The sequence below is a fragment of the Mesoplodon bidens genome (genome assembly GCF_964165515.1).
Source record: "Mesoplodon bidens genome assembly, chromosome: 16".
Taxonomy (NCBI): domain Eukaryota; kingdom Metazoa; phylum Chordata; class Mammalia; order Artiodactyla; family Ziphiidae; genus Mesoplodon; species Mesoplodon bidens.
The window spans coordinates 3,277,408-3,298,145 of record NC_138173.1 but is presented as its reverse complement, the minus strand read 5'-3'; the positions used below and the strand labels follow the sequence as shown (position 1 = coordinate 3,298,145).

The 20,738-nt window shown below is 43.3% G+C and overlaps 1 protein-coding gene across 20 annotated transcripts in view; it reads left to right on the top strand.

Moving 5' to 3' along the window:
* The window catches only part of PCMTD1 (protein-L-isoaspartate (D-aspartate) O-methyltransferase domain containing 1), a 61,695-nt gene that overhangs the window by 6,609 nt on the left and 34,348 nt on the right, over positions 1-20,738 (top strand). For 4 of the 20 annotated variants that reach the window (XM_081214252.1, XM_081214241.1, XM_081214240.1 and 1 more), the window contains one exon: positions 19,862-20,291. The exons of 3 other annotated variants lie outside the window; for them this stretch is intronic. In XM_081214252.1, the coding sequence (XP_081070378.1) occupies positions 19,985-20,291 (307 nt within the window). In that variant the 5' untranslated portion in view covers positions 19,862-19,984. Of the gene's footprint in view, positions 1-2,892; positions 3,168-4,249; positions 4,385-6,438; positions 6,559-10,756; positions 11,079-14,751; positions 14,834-19,861; positions 20,292-20,738 lie in introns of those variants that run through there. 13 more of the 20 variants (XM_081214236.1, XM_081214237.1, XM_081214239.1 and 10 more) reach the window with 10 other exon arrangements.

Below are 20,738 nucleotides of genomic sequence, written 5' to 3'. Positions count from 1 at the left end.
CTGTTATATATTGCTACATATATAGATTGTATATATTATCATTTATTTAACCTTATTCCCTACTGATGGATATTTAGATTGTTTCCAGTTTTCTACTGTTATACCCATTGAGGCACCCGTTTGAAGGAAGAGAAATAAAAAGTAGATCTTTCTCTCTAGGGAAAAATAAAAATTGAAAACTGAAATGGATGTTTCTTGGGGAATGAAATGGCTTCCTTTTCAGGCCTGATGATTACTTGTGAGAGAAGGATGGGGCCATGTGAAGGTGCTTGCTGGAGCCCCTGGCGACTGTGGGCAGGAAGAGTGGGAATGGCAGTGGTGATTGGCCGCAGCTTCCAGGGCCAGTGTCCGCTCCGAGCGAGGCCACCTCTGTCTGCGGTTAGAAGGTCTGTGCTGGGAAAGGGTTCTTGATATTTGGAAACTCGTCTCTGGGACTGTGGCCTGTAACAGTATATTTAACGTAGGAAATCTGTTAAGGGAATGAACGAAGATCCCTGGGTGTCATCTAGAAGGAAATGTCATGGCCAGCAACACAATATATTTTATGAGGTCATTAAATTTTTTACTGTAGTATTATTGTATGATCAGGCGTAAGATTTAAACTACTGGAATAAATGAAGTTTAACAAATTCCTCCTTCAGCAAACCTCTGCCATCCACATCTGTTCCTTGTGGGTTGTTTGGGTAATAATGGCTTTTTAACAGTGTGGTGTGAATCCTTTCAGACTTTATGTATAAACAGAAATAACATTCATGTATCTTAAAAATGTCAGTCAGAATCCTATTGAATAACAAGTCATGGTAAGAATAACGAAAAGTCAGAATTGAATGTAATAACAAGTGAATAAGGTGATGATGGGATGTCAGGTAAATAATGAATGCTCTTTGATTCCTTCTGACCAAGGGTGCTATAAATACAGACTGTCATTGTATACAAGTGTAACAGCTGCTAAAGTTGTGTAGCTGGTCTATCAGGTTACTCCTAACAAGTCATTTAAGGTTTCCCAAGCTGTGCCTTTTTTTGTTTGTTTGTTTTTTAACCATAGTAGATACGGCTTACTGAACAGGATGAGTTATCTTTTCTTTGTTATTTTTCAATCATTCTGTCCTAAATATGGGATTTGAGTGTTTTTCTGATAGGCATCAAAAAATTAGTTTTTTAGGTGTTTGGTAGCTATGGCATTTCTCTTTATGCTGGTACTATATATGCTGCCTGGGTCCACATGGCTCAGGTTTTTGTAACAAGGGTTCGTTGGCACTGACTCATTTCTGAACGCCTATGATTCTCTTTTGGTCACTTATACACACTTTCCTGGCTATCGTAGAAATAATAGGTAAAAAGGTCATTTGTCTTTGTTCATCCCCATGTTCTGCCACATATTATAGCAGTAAGAATTCCTTGTAGAAAGACTAGAAAATATGGATAAAAAAGCAACAGATTGTCGGGAATGTCATCACCCCGGGTGTGTGTCCTCTAGTTAATTCTGAGAGATTTCTATGTTAATGAGAACACCAACTAGAAAAGCCCAGCTTTATAAATCCTGCTGCCATATAAGGCAGATACATTTGGTGATAGAAGCATGGAAAATGTGAGTGCTTGAATTTTCTCTGACCTGGATGCTTTGCCAGGTAACCAAGGCTGTGGTAGGGCCTCAACTTAGCATGTCAGGTGGTTTGTGCACACGAACGGCCAAGTGCTGAGTGGTGTAGCTGTTGGTGATGGGAGCCCCCCATGTGTCAGTAGGTGGGTTAGTATCCACCTCTATTGCTGTTCCTGGTTTCATAATTCAGAGCTTTTATTCTGATTGTGTATCATTGTATTTTTGTAATCTGTCTTTAAGATACTGGATCTTAAGTTTATTAGAAAGAAATATTTAGAAATGCCATAGTTCAAAAACAAACACAAAATGAACCTTTCTTTGTTTGACAGTATTTCAAAGGACGGTGTATTTTATCCCTGTGACCCCTGTGAGTCCTGGTACTCTTAGTCTCCTGTTTGCATTGTAGTCTCTTTTTTAAAATTAATTAATTAATTAATTAATTAATTTTTGGCTGCATTAGGTCTTCGTTGCTGCACGTGGGCTTTTCTTTAGTTGCAGCGAGCGGGGGCTACTCTTCGTTGCGGTGCACGGGCTTTTCATTACGGTGGCTTCTCTGGCTGTGGCACACGGGCTCTAGGTTTGCCGGCTTCGGTAGTTGCAGCACAGGGGCTCAGTAGTTGTGGCTCGCAGGCTCTAGAGCGCAGGCTCAGTAGTCGTGGCTCACGGGTTCAGTTGCTCTGCAGCATGTGGCATCTTCCTGGACCAGAGCTCAAACCCGTGTCCCCTGCATTGGCAGGTGGATTCTTAACCACTGCGCCACCAGGGAAGCTCCCTGCATTGTAGTCCCTTGATGACTAGAGTGGATTTTTAAATTCATGGTCACCTTGATAATCAAATATAAGAGCAGATTTTGGAACACATGAAGGTAGTTACTACAGTTTTAGTTTTAAGAAAAAGCCTGGCAGTGGTCTGTAGTGATTTAACATGTATTGTAAATACCATTGTGAAAGACTTACTTCAAATACTTCTAAACCATTTTAATGGTTTAATGGACTTGACTTTTTTCCTGCAAATAGAGTGATTTTGAACCTTTATTCTTTTATGAACCAGAGAAATTAGAAATGGCAAAAGAAAGATTTAGGCTTTTCTGCAGTGATTTATATAAATATCTATATTGTAACTGTTCCTGAAATTGGTTTGGTTCTGATGGAAAGGGAGAGATCACCATGGTCTTAAACTAGTTGAGCCACCTTATTGTTTATGGCAAAAAAGCTTTTTGTAAGCTTTCTGTTTCTTGTTAAGGACTTGTTCAGTTGTCGCTGTTTAATAATCCCTGGTTTTATTGTGCCTAGATAGTGCATCCTGTATGTATTTGGGGCCGCACCTGCATATGCACGTGTGCATGGACATCCGCGGCGCACGGCTCCAGGAGGCCCCATTCACACAGACACAGTGTGATTGCCATTCCCTGCGCTGCCTCAGAAGTCTCCTGTGTGTGTGACGGATGCTCCCTGGAACGGTGCAGTACGAGATGCTAATATCTTGGTGCTTTAACATTTTCACACTTTTGTATGACTTTCCCTTCATTTAATCTTTACAACAGCCTTGTCAAAGAGTGTCTTGTGTGGTGAGTATCATTAGTCTCATTTTATAGATTCATGAACTGAGATTCAGAGTTAGTTCCTTTTCCTGAATCTGCTGAATCTGCTTTCTTTGCTGTGAAATGATCTGCAGTCTTTAAGGACAGAGGGCTTGGTGTGAGAATAGACCTGGAACTCAAAGCCCATTCTGCCTTCCAAGGAAGTTAGGCAGTCCCTTTCCTTGGAAGTAATGCTATTACACGCAGTTTTAAGATTAAATGAATTAAAATGGCAAAGCTTTATATGCAGTAAATGCTCAACTAATGACAGTTGCACTAATGATAAAGGTAGTAATGCTTTATGAGTCACACACTGCTTTTCAAAGACCATGAGATCCGTCGTCCCTCGGCAGAGCAGGGACGTGCACAGCAGTAGTGTCCGTGTAAACGAGAGGCCAGCCTCGGGAGCAGCCTCACGTCAGTGTTGTGTGGGGGGTCAGGAGGAGCCAGGGAGCTGGGGTGCGGTCGCTGGGGTGCGGTTGCTGGGGAGCCCATTAGGCTCGCTCGTCTTCCCTTTGTTTTTAGTGATAACATGCAAAGCACCACCTGTAGGGCAGTCTGTTTTTAAAAGGGTGCTCCCTCTTGAGGCCAGCCTGGAATCATACTACATTAAAGTTTGAGCAATTTTGAATCTGCTGCAAAAATCCTGACAAGTACCAACAGCTGAGAAAAGGTGCCAACTCTCACGTACAGGGTCTTAACTCACGCTGAACTGAATTTTTGTCAGCCCTCAGAATGAATCTGTGCAGTGGCTTCCCACTGTCCTAAAAGTAAGGGCAGGAATTGAGCAGGTTTGAGCCCTAAGTGGTTTTAAGCCTAAGCACAATTTCTCCCAGTGGTGTAGCATGTTAGGAATGCTCAAGTTTTTTTTGTGATACTGCTCAAGGGTTAGGACTGGGCATACATTTTCATTTATAAGAAAAAATGATTACATGCCTTAAGAATAACCAAACCAAAAAATGGATGGTTTTATTTGTTGCAGTGTTTCCAGTTAGTCCTTCAAATTGAAGTTCAGGGTCATCTTTAAAGTCCCTGTGTAGTCATCTGCAGTCTAGTTACTGTTGTTTCAGGGGACTTCGGGTTGTCTTCATGTGACCGCCTTATCTGTGAGAGAAAGTGAATTCCACGTTTCGTCAAAGGAATAGGAGCGTATCTCTTGCCGCGGATTATCCTTGTGCTCTCTTATTTTGTTTCCTGTATCTTAGGTGAGTAGAATGGATTCAGTCCCCAAGTGTACAGATTTAATTCCCTGTGGAGCAGCATTTGGCTGTAGACTTTGGGCAGTGTGATAGACAGATAATGCCCCCTTCCCCAGGGTGTTCATGCTTTAATTCCTGGACCCTGTCAGTGTGTTACCCCTCATGGCTCGGGGGAATTCAGGTTGCTAATTAGCTGACTTTGATAGGGAGAGTGTCCTGTATCACCCTGATGGGCCCGGTGTGATCACAGGGTTCCTTAAAAGTGGAAGAAAGAGGCAGACTGAGGACTCAGCCTGGTGTGGCTGAAGATGGAGAAAAGGGTCATAAGCCGAAGAAAGCAGACGGACCCTAGACTTTTGAAAATGCAAGAGTAACCCCCCCTCTTAGAGCCTCCAGAAAGGAATGCAGCCCTGCCTGCACCCTGATCTTAGCCCAGTGAGACCTGTTTTAGAGTCTGACCTCCAGGACTGTAATATAATAAACCTGTGTGGTTTTAGGCAGTTTCAGTTGCGGGAATTTGTTAAGGCAGTGATAGAAAATGTATACAGGTAATAACACATTGTGATCATTTGATTCCTTAGTGAAATGATTGCTAAGCAACCCCTTCCCCCAACAAAATATTTAGATGACATTTACAAAGCTGATAAAAAAACTAGTACTGCTGTGTTTATTTTTATTAAAAAATTTTTTTTAAAAGGCTTGATTTAGAGCATTTATATTAGTGTCATTTTAATTAATTAATTTATTTTTGGCTTCATTGCTGCGCTTGGGCTTTCTCCAGTTGCAGAGAGCGGGGGCTACTCTTTGTCGCGGTGCGCGGGCTCTAGGCGTGTGGGCTTCAGTAGTTGTGGCACGTGGGCTCAGTAGTTGTGGCTCGTGGGCTCTAGAGCGCAGGCTCAGTATTTGTGACGCATGGGCTTATTTGCTCCACGGCATGTGGGACCTTCACGGACCAGGGCTCGAACCCGTGTCCACTGCATTGACAGGCGGATTCTTAGCCACTGTGCCAACAGGGAAGTCCTACTGCTGTTTTTAAATGGGGGTGGTCTTGAGCCCTACCAGGTGGGATTTCCTCTCATTTTTGCAGCATCCTGGAGATACCTCTGAGTTTTTGGAGCTTCGTCCTTTTTTTTAATGACAGAAGTGGTGTATTGGGTAGGTGAATCAAAATGGTATACAGATGCTGTTGAAGTTGGGAGAACCGCAAGTATGAAGACCATCTTGAAGTTAGTTGTTGTAATCTAGCTAAAATTGATAAGGATGGTGATAGAATGGAATTTTCACTGAGAGCGGTGGGAGTAATTGAAGCAAGTAGCTGCCCTGCAGGGTGAGGGCTGTGTAGAAGGCTTTGGGTGTATTGTGTTTGAAGTGATGGTGGGGACCCCCGTCCCTGTGAAATTAATCTAGTAATTTATTAAATGCACTGGAAAATTTGTACTGAAGAGGAGGGTGACTTTGAATCAGCAGAGCAGGAGAAAGGAGAAATACATACCTGCCCTCAAAATCCTGAGGCAGTATGCTGGAGGAAGGCATGGACAAAATTAACATCTATTTAAGTTGCTTTTCTGGCAGATGGAAGCTGGGGTCCTTGTGAATTTGCTACATGGAATCCTTCCAGTTTGGGGGAAAGAGTCTTATATTTGAAGAAGTTGTATATACTCTTTGTTCTCAGTAGGAAAGAAAGACTATCCCTCTGCATTCACTGTAAATAGACATAAGTAAATTTCTACCCTAGGCTCCCCTGCTGTAAAAAATGGAAAAATGACAGTAAGGTAGTTGGATAAGGTAAATTATTAGAGATTATTATTTTTGAAAATATTTTTGTTCTTCCAGAACACACATACCTCCCCACACAACACGCATTAAAATAAAACCAAATGCTCTGTAGAAACATAAGGTTGTCTTTCTGGCTATTCCTGCTGTTCTCTGGTGTTCAGTGTGTCACATTTTTAGGGCAGCAGCAACGTTTATATGGCTTATTTAGCGTTTTTTACTGTTGCTCTCTTCCAAAATTATTTTCTGCTAAATGAGTAATACAACAAATCCATTGAATTTTTTAGGGCCTGTTTGTATATCTCGTTTTCCCTCCGTGTTCCTACAGCTCTGGGACTGCATTTTCCAATAAATGTTTTTTGATGGTCTGGTCTCCTTTCCGTTTGAAATGCCACCGACAAGAAAAGGTAACCTTTACCATTGCTTCGCCCTGGCACTCGGTTCAAGAATTTGGCTTTGCCGTCTCCCTGTCCCTTCGTTCCGTGTGGGTCTCTATTTTTAGCCTCTGCCTCCCATGTCTACGTGAAATTTAATGAGTGCTTCATTGGTTTTATTCTGTCCTTTCCCAGGTGTGCTAATGATTATTGAAGTCTATACAGGGGAAGCAAGGGAACCAGAAAGATGTTGTGTTTCAGTTAACAAGCTCATGTTTAAGCTGACGCCCAGTGGCTGAGGCTACCAGGCATCCTTCTGTCTAAGAGTGTGACCCAGTGATGCATCTCCTGAGACGGAACTTTAATTAATTAATTAATTAATTAATTAATTAATTAATTTTTGGCTGCGTTGGGTCTTCGTTGCTGCGTGTGGGCTTTCTCTAGTTGCGGCGAGCGGGGGCTTCTCTTGTTGCGGAGCACGGGCTCTACGCGTGCGGGCTTCAGTAGTTGTGGCTTGCGGGCTCTAGAACGCAGGCTCGGTAGTTGTGGTACACGGGCTTCGTTGCTCCGCGGCCTGTGGGATCTTCCCGGACCAGGGCTCGAACCCGTGTCCCCTGCATTGACAGGCGGATTCTTAGCCATGGCTCCACCAGGAAAGTCCCCCTGAGCAAGAGCTTTAAGATGGCAGAATTGGCGCCTGCTGCCCTCAGACTCCTAGTTGCTGTTGGCCGTCTAACTTTCCTCTGTGATCATGGTGGACAGCTCTCCTAGCACAGAGAAGCTGGTGACAAGTGTTTAACATTTTGCGAAGAAACTAAGATAAAACACAGTCACATACTTAGAAGTTTTAAAAAAAGCGGGGGTCATTGCAGGATATAGCAACTCCCGTCAGATCCGTGGGACTGTGGGTGTTTTGGCTGGCGAGTATCAGGGTCTCGTGTGTCCTCAGTTCATTTTACTGCCTGACTGTCTTTCGTTCTCTGATGGACCTGAATGTAGTCTTTCTGGTTTTCAGGTTTGTATGAGTCTAGTTTGTACAGGAAAGGAAAACCACACGGTACTTTGAACAGGGAAAGTTTAATGTGAAGAATTGTTAGCTGTAATGGGATTGGCTAGTAAGTAAAGAGAGCCCTAAAGAATATAGAAATGGTATAAGGAGCAGCCACTACTCCTGGGGCTGGGATTGAGCGCTCCAGGAAGAGGCCCGCCTGGCGCTGAGATCCAGGCCTTGTTGGGAGGGTGTGTGGCTCATTGGATGTCAGAGAAGTTGCTCTGGTGCCTCCTTGATGGAATTTTCCAGAAATCTGCTCTCTGGGGTATGAGGCAAAAATGCTAGAGAGGTGTTTCACCAGAGGCTGCTTTCCGCAAAGTGGCCAGGGCGGCCGCTGAGGGAGCCAGGTGCCGGGAACCCTCTTGCTCTGTGGGAGCCCGCCGAGCCATGGCTGGGCTGTCCAAGGTCAGGAGCCCGCAGGAGGAGTGAGGTGGAAAGTCCGTGCGAGGGGCCGAGAGGGACAGGAGGAGGGGCAGGGCAAGGGGGTGAAGCCTTGTTTGTGGGGCCTGTTCGGTCTGGGAAGAAAGTGGTGCTGGTGGGTGTTAGCAAGTTGTGACCCGTGGGTTACGCTGGGCCCGCTGTCTGTTTCTGTGTAGCCGACAAACTAAGAAGGGTGTTTACATTTTCATATGGTTGGAAAAATACTAAAAGAAGAGTACTGTTTCATGATGTGAAAATTCTATGTAATTCAGGTTTCAAGGGTCCATAAATAAAATTTCTGGGACATAGCCAACACTGTTTGATTTATAAGTTGTTTGTAGCTGCTTTTGCTCTAGAAGCACACAGTTCAGAAGTTGTGATGGAAACTATGGCTTGCAAATCCTAAAATACTTGCTCTCTGACCTTTTATAGAAAAAGTTAGCTCAAGGACTGGAGACACTGAAGATTCAGTGTAGTGGGAGAAGGATCAGCAAATGAGATGTGAGATGCGCTTGGAGAAGGAAGTAGGGATTCCGAGGGGCCGTGGGTGGGCAGGTCCTCAGAGGTGAGACAGTTGTCGTTGTCGGAGTTCTGGTGCTCGAGCACTTGTTGAAGGTGCCCAGGATGATGGTGAGAGCTGGCGGCAGAGAACCTGCAGCTGAGGTGCCAGAGTCCCCACTGACGCTGGGGGAGTGGACACCTCAGGGTCCTCAGTGTGCGGATGGGGAGATCAGCGTGCACAGATAGGAGAGCGGAGCGCGAGGTAGAGATGCACAGCGTCTTCCGCACCTTTTCCAACAAGAGTGAAAAGCAGTCGCTATCAATCTTCTAGGTCTTCTTGAACACGGAAGACTATGTATGTATATGTGTTTTCTCTAGCTTCTTATTTTTATATGTGTGTGTGTATATACATGTATATGTATACACACACATATATATTTTATATGTATATATTTTAAACGCGTATCATGAGTTTACATTGATTCCAGTTCCATCCAGCTCACAAGGTATATCCTCGCAGTCTTGCCCCGGTCTTTCCATGCTTTGGTTTCCCCCAGAAACACCATAGGGTTATTGAGATCTCATTGACAATTGGCACCTAACATCCGCAGTATTTTATGTGTCTTTATTATATCTTATTGCTAGATTTCTATACATTTGATGAATGTTTCTTGAAATGGAAACATGTTCTTTTGTGAGAGGACTAAGTAGGTCTGTATTAAATCATAAAAACAGCCGTTGAGCACATGGTGTGTGTTATGGACTGTCACAGGCAGTTTACGTAGATTATCCCATATATTTCTCACTGATCCTGAGGTAGTTATTATTATTAATATTGGGTTTACCATGTAGTAACTGAGGCCTAGAGAGATGGATTATGTTTCCTGAGGCCGCATAGCTGGGAAGCTGTACAATTAGGGTTCCGACCCAGAACCCACACAGTATCCTATGAACCTTTATTTAAGTATCATTTTTATTTTAAAAGAGCACTTTCTGTTAGAATATGACTCATAATGAACATACAACTTGATGCGAAGTTACGATTTGATATACTAATACTCATTCTACAAATGATCCTTGTAAGGGTAGCAAAGAGTAAAGTGAAATTAAGTTATATTCCTGTTGATGTGGCTCCTGTTGAATTCTGACCAGAATTTCACATTGCGGAGGGTTGTGGCTCAGCACCGTAACCTCTGTGCCTATCAGAGTTCCTGAGACTAGGTTATCAGTTTTTGTTTATTAAATGAGGAAATCATCAAGTAAAGTCTTTTTGTGCAAAACTCTTAAAAATTAAAATATCCAAACGTAAGGTAATACTAGTTGCTTTGAGTAACTTTTTGTTGAGGGAATATTTAGTGTTTTAAATACGCTATTAATAAACATGATTTTACTCACCCATTTTGACTACTGTTTATAGTTTGAAGACCAGTCTAATTTCATTTTAAAATGCAACGGTTTCTTACATTACTAGAGATCTTTAGTTCTGTGAATTCGTTTTAGCCAAGTTAAAAGTAATTTTTCAACATTTTTTCTGAAAATATGCTAACTATTTAAGAGACTGAGTTCCTTGAGCAGAGACTGTCTGTGTGCGCTGGAGCCATCCTTGGGCGTTCTTTCCTCAGCGTGCCTGTGTCGTGCTCATCTTGCCGGATCCGTGGTGAAGAAGTGTTGAGTGCAGGCTGGAGGGAGGTACTGAGCTATAGTTTTAAAAGCTTTTGCAGGCATTTTGATTGCTTAGTTTGGACAGTTTTCTCAAAATGAGATTTATTAACTAAAGGAACCACGGATGACAAATTAATCATTTGAACTTAAGGTGAAGCTCTTAGCACTTACTTCAGAGCCCACATAGCATTGTTACGATCATCTTAGGACGACAGTTCATTTCTCAGAACTTCTTAAACTTTCTCTGGGTTGTGAGTAAAAATAAGGATAGAACTATTTGTCCCCATAAATGAAATGAAGCTATAGTATCAATGTGGTGTGTGTGTGTGTTTGCATTTCTCAAGGGTCTCAGACCTGCATTTCTAGTCATTTTATTTCTGACAATGTGAATATTAGTAGTAGTGCATGACATAAGATCTATGAATAAGGCTGAAATATCTCTGTATTTAGGAAATCTAGAACAATTTACTCTTTCTCAGTTGGTTTTCTTCATTCATATGGTGCAGGTAATACCACCTGTCCTGAAATACCCTAAGGTAATTATGCTATTATGTGAGTTGGTACTGAAATATAACAAGGTGTTTTTGTTTTATGCAGCTTTTACTAGTGTCTGTCTGTAGATAAAGTGACCATCATGGACTTCAGAAAGATGCCATTTTATAGAACTACCATACGACCCAGCAATTCCACTACCGGGCATATACCCTGAGAAAACCATAATTCAAAGAGTCATGTACCACGATGTTCATTGCAGCTCTATTTACAATAGCCAGCACATGGAAGTGTCCATTGATAGATGAATGGATAAAGAAGATGTGGCACATATATACAATGGAATATTACTCAGCCATAAAAATGAAATGAAATTGAGTTATTTGTAGTGAGGTGGATGGACCTAGAGTCTGTCATACGGAGTGAAGTAAGTCAGAAAGAGAAAAACAAATACCGTATGTTAACACATATATATGGAATCTAAGGAAGAAAAAAAAAAAGGTCATGAAGAACCTAGGGGCAAGATGGAAATAAAGACACAGACCTACTAGAGAATGGACTTGAGGATATGGGGAAGGGGAAGGGTAAGCTGTGACAAAGTGAGAGAGAGGCATGGACATGTATACACTACCAAACGTAAAATAGATAGCTAATGGGAAGCAGCCGTATAGCACAGGGAGATCAGCTCGGTGCTTTGTGACCACCTAGAGGGGTGGGATAGGGAGGGTGGGAGAGAGACGCAAGAGGGAGGAGATATGGGGATATATGTATACGTATAGCTAATTCACTTTGTTATACAGCAGAAACTAACACACCATTGTAGAGCAATTATACTCCAATAAAGATGTTAAAAAAAAGCCATTTTATAATACTGGAAAACTGTAGTTAACCTACTTACATTCTTTATCTTTGCTTACTAAAGCATTTACTTAGACTTTTTGAAAGTTTTTAAAGGCGCCATCAAAATAATTTGATGTAATGACTGTGTTCCAGTTGAAAAAACCAAAACCAGAAAAGATAACCACTTGCTCAAAATCATACTGTGTGACAAGGCCAGTCTTTGCATTACACAGTACGTTAATACATAGAAAGAACATCTTTGGCGTGAGCTCATCTTCTGGTTTATTTTATAACGAAATATTGGAACAAATTAGAGGAAGGGAACAGATACAAATCATCTGAACTGATGAGTAGTTTCCAAGCCATGTAGTTTTGCTTTGGAGTATTCTTTTATTTTTATTTGAATATTGTCCTGTGTGAATTCATAATTTTTCCAATAAGCCCCACTTTGAAAGCATGACCCAAGAGGAGCTGAAAATGCGTATGCTTTTCTCTCATGTTTCCCCACCCATCTCACTGTATCCTAAGAACATGGTCACTTAACGGACTGAAAGCGGACAGCACAGCTGCCATTTCAGTGTTCTGGTTCAGACTTTTCCCGAGTTAGAGGAGGTAAACAACTTGCAGGCTGTGGCTCCTATGAGGATTGTTTTTAAGTGTTAAGGATTGTAGTATAGCACTTCTTAATACTTCTTGAAAAATTGAAAGATGTTAAGTAAATATCCTCAAACCTGATGAGTTTATTCCCCGAGGATTGGTTTTGTTAGGTCACAGACACGTGTATAGTGAGGGTGTTTGTGGTCTACGATTAGGGCTGTGCCCAGTGACCACGTGCTTGCGCGGCAGTGGTAGAGGTTTGACAAGGCCGTAGATTCAGATCTTTGAGTAAGAGGAGAGGAGAGACTTCTGGAGCTATATGAAGTTCTGTAATTTTCAAAATAAAAAAATTTCAGATTGAGTTGCTTCATATCTCTTCTTTTAAAAAAATGTGTATTTCTTTATCCCCTCATGTCCTGTACCTTGACCTCTTCAGCGAGCCACCACCTACTGCTTCTCTGTCCATCTGTGAGTTCATGCAGTTGTCCACTGTCCCAGGTGGGGAGGAGGGGAGAATTAGAAGAATGAGGGGCGCTGTGGGGCAAGGCAGCGGGAGCAGCTCTGGAGTCGTGGGGTTGAGAAGGTAACTGAGAAGTCCGCATCTGTGCATCTAGGCCTCTTAGCACTTGCCGAATGTCATCGAGTGTCTAGTGTGGACGCTTGAACAGATTTTCTTTCGTTTCTTCAGACTGTCTGTGGTAGTGAACTGAAGGGCTGGTGAGGAGACAGTGGCTTATCAGTTTGCCTTTCTTCCTGGCGCTGCAGCTGCAGGGTTCACACTCTCCCTCTAGAATCGTGTCTCACACAGGCCACTCGCTAGGTGATAACTGTGCCAGATTCCAGAACTGGTCCTTCTTTGTGTTCCCTCTTTGGTCTTCTGGATTGAAAAATGAAAGTTTGGAATGTGCACTGTGTCATAGAAGTGAAAGAAAGTGAAGTATTTACTGGATTTGTGTATTATTAGGAGCTTTATATGTAACGCACTCTTTACTCTTCACAAATTGATGATGTGATTATTATTTTTCCCATTATATTGATAGGGAAACTGAAGATCACAGGTTAAACAGTTTACCCGAGGCTGTACAGTCAGTAAATGACATCCGATGCTTCATTTCCCTCGAATCCAGGGGTCCCCAGCTCCCGGGCCGCAGACCCGTTCGGAGCCGGGCCGCGCAGCAGGAGATGAGAGGCGGGTGACCGAGCCAGCCTTTGCCTGCCGCTGCCCACCGCTCGCGCCCCCGCCCCCATCCGTGGAAAAATTGTCTTCCACAAAACTGGTCCCTGGTGGCCAAAAGGTTGGGGACCTCTCTTCTAATCCATTCTTCTGTCTTTGGAACCAAGAGTACAAAAGGGAGGGGAAAAAGGGAACTGTGAGAGGTTGAGGAGAAGGAAGGAGATCTGAACTGAACATCTTTTCAGCTAAGAGAATGAATGGCTCTTCTGAGTGAGAGGTCAGGAGCCTCTGGGCCAGCTGTTGTGTTTCAGGGGGGGTCCATGGCTTGACAGACCGCATTTGCGTTGTGGCTCACCCCTGCCAGCTGTGAGCTTGTCTCGTGGTCTTTGAACTTTGTTCTCATCAGTAAGATAAGGTTAGTGCTTCTTCGTAGGGATGCTGAAGAAAGACTCCAGTGCCTGGTAGGTAGAGGTGCATAGGGAATTGCATGTGTGTGTTATTAGTACTGAAACAAGGGCAAGCTTTGCATTATCTTTGGATGTGGAGTTAATCAGATGTTCTCAGCAGCTTTTGGCATGGAGTAGCGAACCTTGGCTCACCCTATTTTTTCGTTTTCGTCCTTTCATAAGTCTCTATGTTTCCTCATGTCTGTCTGTCATTGAGAAAGGTTCCCGTGCGGTTCTCTCTGTACTCAGAGCGGTCTTGGTCCATGACTCCCATGGCAAGATCCTTGAGGGCTTGAGGAAGGAGCCTATGTTCGTGCCCTCCTGTAGTGTGTTCTCCTTTGTTGGGGTCACCAGTCTCCTTCCCCGAAAGCTGGGTGGGCTGCGTCCCCACCTCTGCGGGGACAGGAGCACAGGGAGTGACTGCTGGCCACCCGTGCCAGGAAGGCAGGGGAGGGGTCAGCCTTCCGCCTGTTCTCTTCCCGCCCCGTGGCGTCTGTCTGCCACCGGCTTGCTTCCTGCCTCCTTTGACTTGGCTTTAACCTTCCATAAACATCCCTGAGCTGCCTGAAAGACACCATGATGTTGAATGTGGCTGCCAGTAGTTCTGTCCCACAGCCAGGTACATTAAAGTCACAGACCTAATTTTGAAAGCATGGCAAGCAGCTTTTGGAGCACTTGGAAATCAGGTCAGGTGAGCTTATGTGAATGTGCGCTTTGCTCCTCCACCCTCAGGAGTGAAAACTGTTCTTAGCTTGTTCACAAAGCTGTTCACAGCTTCCTTCTGGGACATAACTGCTTGAGCTGTTCAGTCCTTTATTCTGACACTTTGTCCTTTTCTACCTTTACCCTTTCTTCTTTCTCTCAGAATCCTTATTTTGCTTTTATTGTTTATGCAGGACTTGAACACCCCTAAATTTTTTTTTTCTTCTATGTTACAGAAAATGGCAGGAGTGGGGCAGAAAAAATTGTGATTGAAGTAACAGAAATGCTGAGGCACAGACACTCATTCCTAGATAACTAAAACTCAGTTGTATTCAATGCAGGTTTAACTGATGCCAAAGTAGCAGAGAAATCAGAGCCCTTGGGAACCTTAGGAATCAGAGAATTAGCCTCTTCATTTCACAGGTGAGGAAGTGATGTTCTGGAGGGTTGCCCAGAGCCATACAGCAAAGTTATCAATGGGATCAAGGCTAGACCTTGGTCTCTTGACTTGTGTTTGGCACTTTTCCATGATCGAGATGGAATTATCTCAGAATTAACAACTGGCAAACACATTCCATGACCTAATGCTGTAATGGCTTTTTAAATACTGTTTGCTTTACTCATAAAAAATGAACTGTATTTCAAGTTAGGAGATTATTATTGTTTGCCTTACTCATAAAAAATGAACTGTATTTCAAGTTAGGAGATGATTGTTGAATTATCAAAATATTCACTACAGATTTAACTTGCAAACTCCTCATATGTACATTGATTTTAATCAATTTAAAATCTCATGGTCCAGTAGTCGGGATTGGTTACTTGGTGCATCTGTCTGATGGAATATCACGCCCCCCTGGATTTTGGAAGAATTTTTGATGGCATGAATAAATGCTTAAGACATATTAAGTGAAAGTCTGAAATAATATATACAGTATAATACCAACATTGTGTTAAAAAAATAAGAATATTGATGCTTAGAAAGTAAATAATAACAGTGACTCTTCAAAGGTTAGGCTTATCAATAATTTTTATTTATTTTACTTGGTTTTCAGGTTTTCTGCAAATGCATATACTACTTTTATAATCAAATCAGTGAATATTATAAAATGTAATTTATAATTATACATATAATTTATATGTACTATGTGACTCATTTTTCACTCAGTTTTTCAGAACATTGTATATGATAAAATGACATCTTTCAAGCTCTGTAGTGTAAATTATTATATTATGATCTCTTTTGTTCTGTGGTTTTTCTGCTGTAGACTTATTTTATTTGTTAAATGTATTTTTATTCCTTAGGAAACTATTCTCCATGTGTCTTTATTGTACTTCATCTGGTCTAAATAAATATATATAGCTGTCTTCATTTTTACCTTGTCAGTTTTGTTCAAATAATGCAAATACACAGTTTAGAAAGTTAAGTGATACTTCGAGCCTTGGAGACAAAGCATAGCAGTTCCTGGCTTCACCTGTCCCCCCCGCCAGGAGGCTCAACACTCCAGAGGGAACTTAAAAAGATAGCTTTTACGTCCTGCTACAGGTGAAGGGTTAACTCCCATACCCCCTTTACCTCCCTCTCATCCTCCCAGTGTGGGTAAATGACTATTCAAATTAAATCAGCAATCATGTTTTCTGTTATGACTATGTAAATATTGCCTTCCACAGACGAAATAATGTATTCCAGTTCTAACAGTCCCTTTCTTTTATGGTTTTGGTTTTCCCTTCACATCCTGTTTGAGTCATTCAGTGCGCTTCTCATTGTCTGAAATCCTTCCCTGGCTTGCCCCGTCTGCAGGAGGAGGTCCAGGCTCCATGTGCTGTGGCCTGCGAGTTTGCCAGGCCCCTTGGTCCCTCTGGCCTCAGGAGCACTGCTTTCTGTCTCCAGGCTCACCTCTGCGGTGCTGTTTGCAGTGTTTGAGCGGGTGTAATGCCCCTGTCCCTTCTACATCCCGAAATGCCTTTCCTGCTTTCTGCTCTCTGCTGCGCAGGCCTTCTTTAGGCAACTCTTGCGGTCCTTCCATCCCCTCCCCTGCCCCCACTGTGTCTGGGCTGGGTGCCCCCTAACACCTTGTGCAATTGCTGTGCTCTGTTCATGTGAGTTTGTAGTTGTTTATGCCAGCTGCATGCCACATGTGCTCTGGGGTCCTTGAGGTCTCCTAGGATCTTTTCAAGGGTCTGAGAGGTCAAGTACTGGGTCTTTCTACTATAACATCTGAAAACACCTAATGTTTTGCAAAACAGCAGGGCTTGTGGGAAAAATAGCGTTGGGGCGTGCCACTCAAAGCCTGTGCAACCAGCTTACCAGCAGAAACAGTACCAATCCTAATAAAATTTCTGGGACAGCTAAACCTCTCCTGGGGTTTGCAGCTGGCATCACGGTCAGTCAGGCCTTCGCAGCCTTAACCCCTAGGGTTCATCGTCCTCCTTTGACATTGAGGCCCTGGAAGACCATTTGCTTATGGATTATCATTCTATTTGCATATAGATGTCATTTTTATTAAAATTAAAAAATCGGAACCTGGGTTTAGCCTTCATTAGTCTGTTGTTTTAATTCGGGGAAAACGTCTTAGCATTTTAACATCTGCATCCACAGTCCCCCAGATCCCTTGAAGACGCTGTACCATCATCGAATTGTCTTACATAGGAAGGTACTCTATTCTAAGCTTTTTGCTTGAAGTCTTTATGAACTGCTATGGTATGCCTTTAGTGTGTGGAAGCTTGTGCCTTCCTGTCACTTCAGAACACGAGCATGTATTGTAAAACGACCACACCTTCATTATCTCCACGTCATTACCGTGTATGCTGAACGTGTGAACTCATTTGTGTTGAAGAAACATGCACTGCAGCAGGTTGTACCTCCTATTCCAGGAAGCCTTTCCTGACTTCCTCCCTCCTGCATACCCTTTCAGCTTTCTGTTCAGATCTGTTTCTTTCCTACCAGACCAGAGAGAAAGGAGTCTGGGAAATCTGATTTCGCAGTTGGGCGCTACACCCTGTTGACAAGGTGATGTATTTTCCAGCCTTCTGAGTGCCTGGTCTGTTGCAGTAGATCTGAAACACAGATGCACTGCACTTTCTAAAATGGAAAAGTAATTTCCCTTGTTAATACCTGACTGACTCTGCTGCCTGTAGTAGATGTTCCTAAACTAGCGTGGACTCCTGGGTCTCTAGGAGCTCAGGAGCCTTCTGAAATTGTATGCACCACTTCTAATTTGTTCATTTTTTTTAGTAGAGGAGAGTTTGTGATCAAACTCTCAAAAGAAATCACTGGCCTACAGGATGAAGTCTACCCAGCTCCGTGTACTTTCCCTGCTCTCTTGACTTAGGCTGAGCTGTTTCCTCAGCCTGTAATTCCCTAACTCCCTTTACTGTGTTGCACAGTCCATGCCCTTAAGAAAGCTTCCTTGATCCCGAGAGCCAGTTCCCTCTGGGCTCCGTGGGCTCCTTCAGCAGCCTTGTGTCACGTGAGCTGGAGCTCCCCACCCCTTTACGGACGGTTTCTCACTTGACAGTGGGCGTGCCAGGGCCTTCTTCCCAGGCTTACGGTGGCGTTGGTGAGGTGGTACACAGATGGCAGCAAATGGTGCTAGTCCCTGCGTGCTTGGGTCTTCCCCTTGCCTTTCTCACTGAGAGTGTGAGCTGCCGTGTGGTGAGGTCCACGTGTGCGTTTTGCTCTGATGATTTTGGGTAGAGTTCAGAAGGACCCGAGAAGGGTCAGGTCACTCTTCAGCCATAAAACAGAGGAGAAGGGAAATAATTTTTCAGGCTAGTAGATGATGGCGTTTCGGTAGAGCCGTCTGTAAAATGCCTCTGTGTAGTCAGAGTCGCTCTCGTCAGATCCTCAGCAAGTGCTGCCCGGGGGGCTGACGGCAGCTGCTGCCGCCCAGCGTCGCCAGCTTTTCTGTCGTCTCGGGAAGACTTTGAGGACCCGGTGAGAAAGCTAACCTGTGCCTAGAGGCCATGCTGTCAAAAACACCTCTAAATGGGCAAGTCCCTGGCGGGCCAACGGTGGGCTTCGAAGACCCCGCAAGCCTCACGGCGCAGCCCCAAATCCCACCACCTTTAAATGCTGGAATTGCACCCCGCGCGGCGCGCGGTGCTTGAGCTGGAAAGGGTGTGTCCCCGTCCGCCTTCGTTGCGTGGCGGCTGCAGGGCGCTCAGCTCGCGGGGAGGACGGCGCTGCGGACCCTGGCCCTTTCCAAGGAGAGCGGGTGGGGACGTCGGAGCCAGCGTTTGTGTGCGTGAGCTTGAGCGCGCCAGATAGGGGCGCGGCGCGAGTCTGCAGTGCTTCCCCTGCTTGGAGAGGAGGAGAGAAGGGCCCGGCAGTGGGGCAGGCCCTGGGGGCGCGGCCGCGCGGTCCGGCTGCTCGTCCTCTCTCCAGTCCGGAGCGGACCGAGTGGGCTGTCAGAACTCTGGTTTTTGGCCATATGGGTGTTTTCGTTTCTTACTTTCCCTCTCGCCTGATTTATCAATTCAGAAATTAATTGATACATGAATTTGCTTATTAGTGCATTGAATAAAGCTTAAATTGTGTATTGAATAGTACTATTGAAATTCTTATTTTATCAAGTTGCACTTACGTTTCCATTCAAAGATGCTGAGTTTGACTTGTTAAAGAAGTTCATTGTACCTACGTGTGTATAACGTATGTTCTAACGCTTAAACTATTAAAGTTGTTAACAAAATTTGTGGTCTCATTTATCATGACAGGGTTTACCAAACACAATTGTAATATGTATATTTACATATATGTATATGTATTTATTTATATACACACATTTTAAACATGTTGTAGTTCCATTTTGTATTCCGTATTTAGGTAATCTATTCTTCTTTATGTTAACATTTTGAATTTATGTGGTGCATTTAGGAATTGATAGTGGATGTTTAAGTTTAGGAACTTTAAATCCAGTAATTCGTGTATATTTACCTAGGCTTTCCACACTCTCAAGAAGGCCACATGGCTCAGTGATGGAGGAGCGTGGTCTCTGGAGTCTGGAAGGCCGGGGGCCACGCCCCAGCAGCGTCCCCTTCCAGAGCAGCACTGTCCACCATGGCAGCCACTGGCCACGTGGGGCTCTTCAACACTGGGAGTGTGGCCGGTGTGACTGAATTTTTAATTGTATTTAATTTTAATTAATTTAGGTCTAGGTAGCCATGTGTGACTGTGGCTGTCATACTGGGCCTCACAGTATGAGGTGATTTAACTTAGTTCTGTGTCCCAGCTTTCCTGTCTGTACAGATGAGATCAAACTTAAGCTGCCTTTTGTGGTGGTTATAAGAATAAATAAAACAGTATATTTAAAGAGCTTAACTCTGTGCCTGGAACAGAATATGTCCTTGAGAAATGCTAGTTAGTTATAATGACTATTATATATTTAATAAGCTGGAATAACTTTCCTTTTGAGCATTCATTTAAACCTGTTTATTTTTATTCTTCCCTTTCAGGATTAATTTATTTTTGGAAATCAAGTGCAATATTAAAGGAAAACAAACCACACTACCTTATTGGAAGCCATTTCTGCTAATTTTATTACATTTTAAAATTTATGGTTTGATTTGAATACTATCATGGGAGGAGCTGTGAGTGCTGGGGAAGATAATGATGACTTAATTGATAACTTAAAAGAAGCTCAGTATATCCGCACTGAAAGAGTGGAGCAAGCCTTCAGAGCGATTGATCGCGGAGATTACTATTTGGAAGGCTACCGAGACAATGCTTACAAAGACTTAGCCTGGAAGCATGGCAACATACACTTGTCAGCACCTTGCATTTATTCAGAAGTTATGGAAGCGTTGAAACTTCAACCAGGATTGTCTTTTCTTAACCTGGGAAGTGGAACCGGATATTTAAGTACAATGGTGGGCTTAATTTTAGGTAATTTAATTTTTGTAAAATTCTATTTTAAAAAGTAAGCTGAGTTTGTATTACTGTTTATGATTTATAGGGTTTGTAACTTTGTGTACAATATATGTTTGAATGTATATTCTAAAAGTAGTTACCTTCCTTAAGTGTGGAAACACAAGGTCATAGTAGTAATCTTTCCTTATTTTCAACCCTGACCCTGATAGTTAGCTTTGCGTTCAGTCCTAGACTTAAAAAGTTCTTGGAACTGTTTTTGAACCCCCAGCCATTGTCTGTACTTAGAATTGAACAGTTGGAAGGTGGGAAACTCAGGAGTATCATGTAATCTACTTCAGGTAAAGTGTCCTGACAGCTGGCATCCTGACAGCTGGCATCGAGAGTTTGATGGCTATCAGTCAGTGCCCCATAGTGAAGGGGATGGTGCTGTGCTCTTGTTAGGGTGCAGGAGTCTGTGGGGTA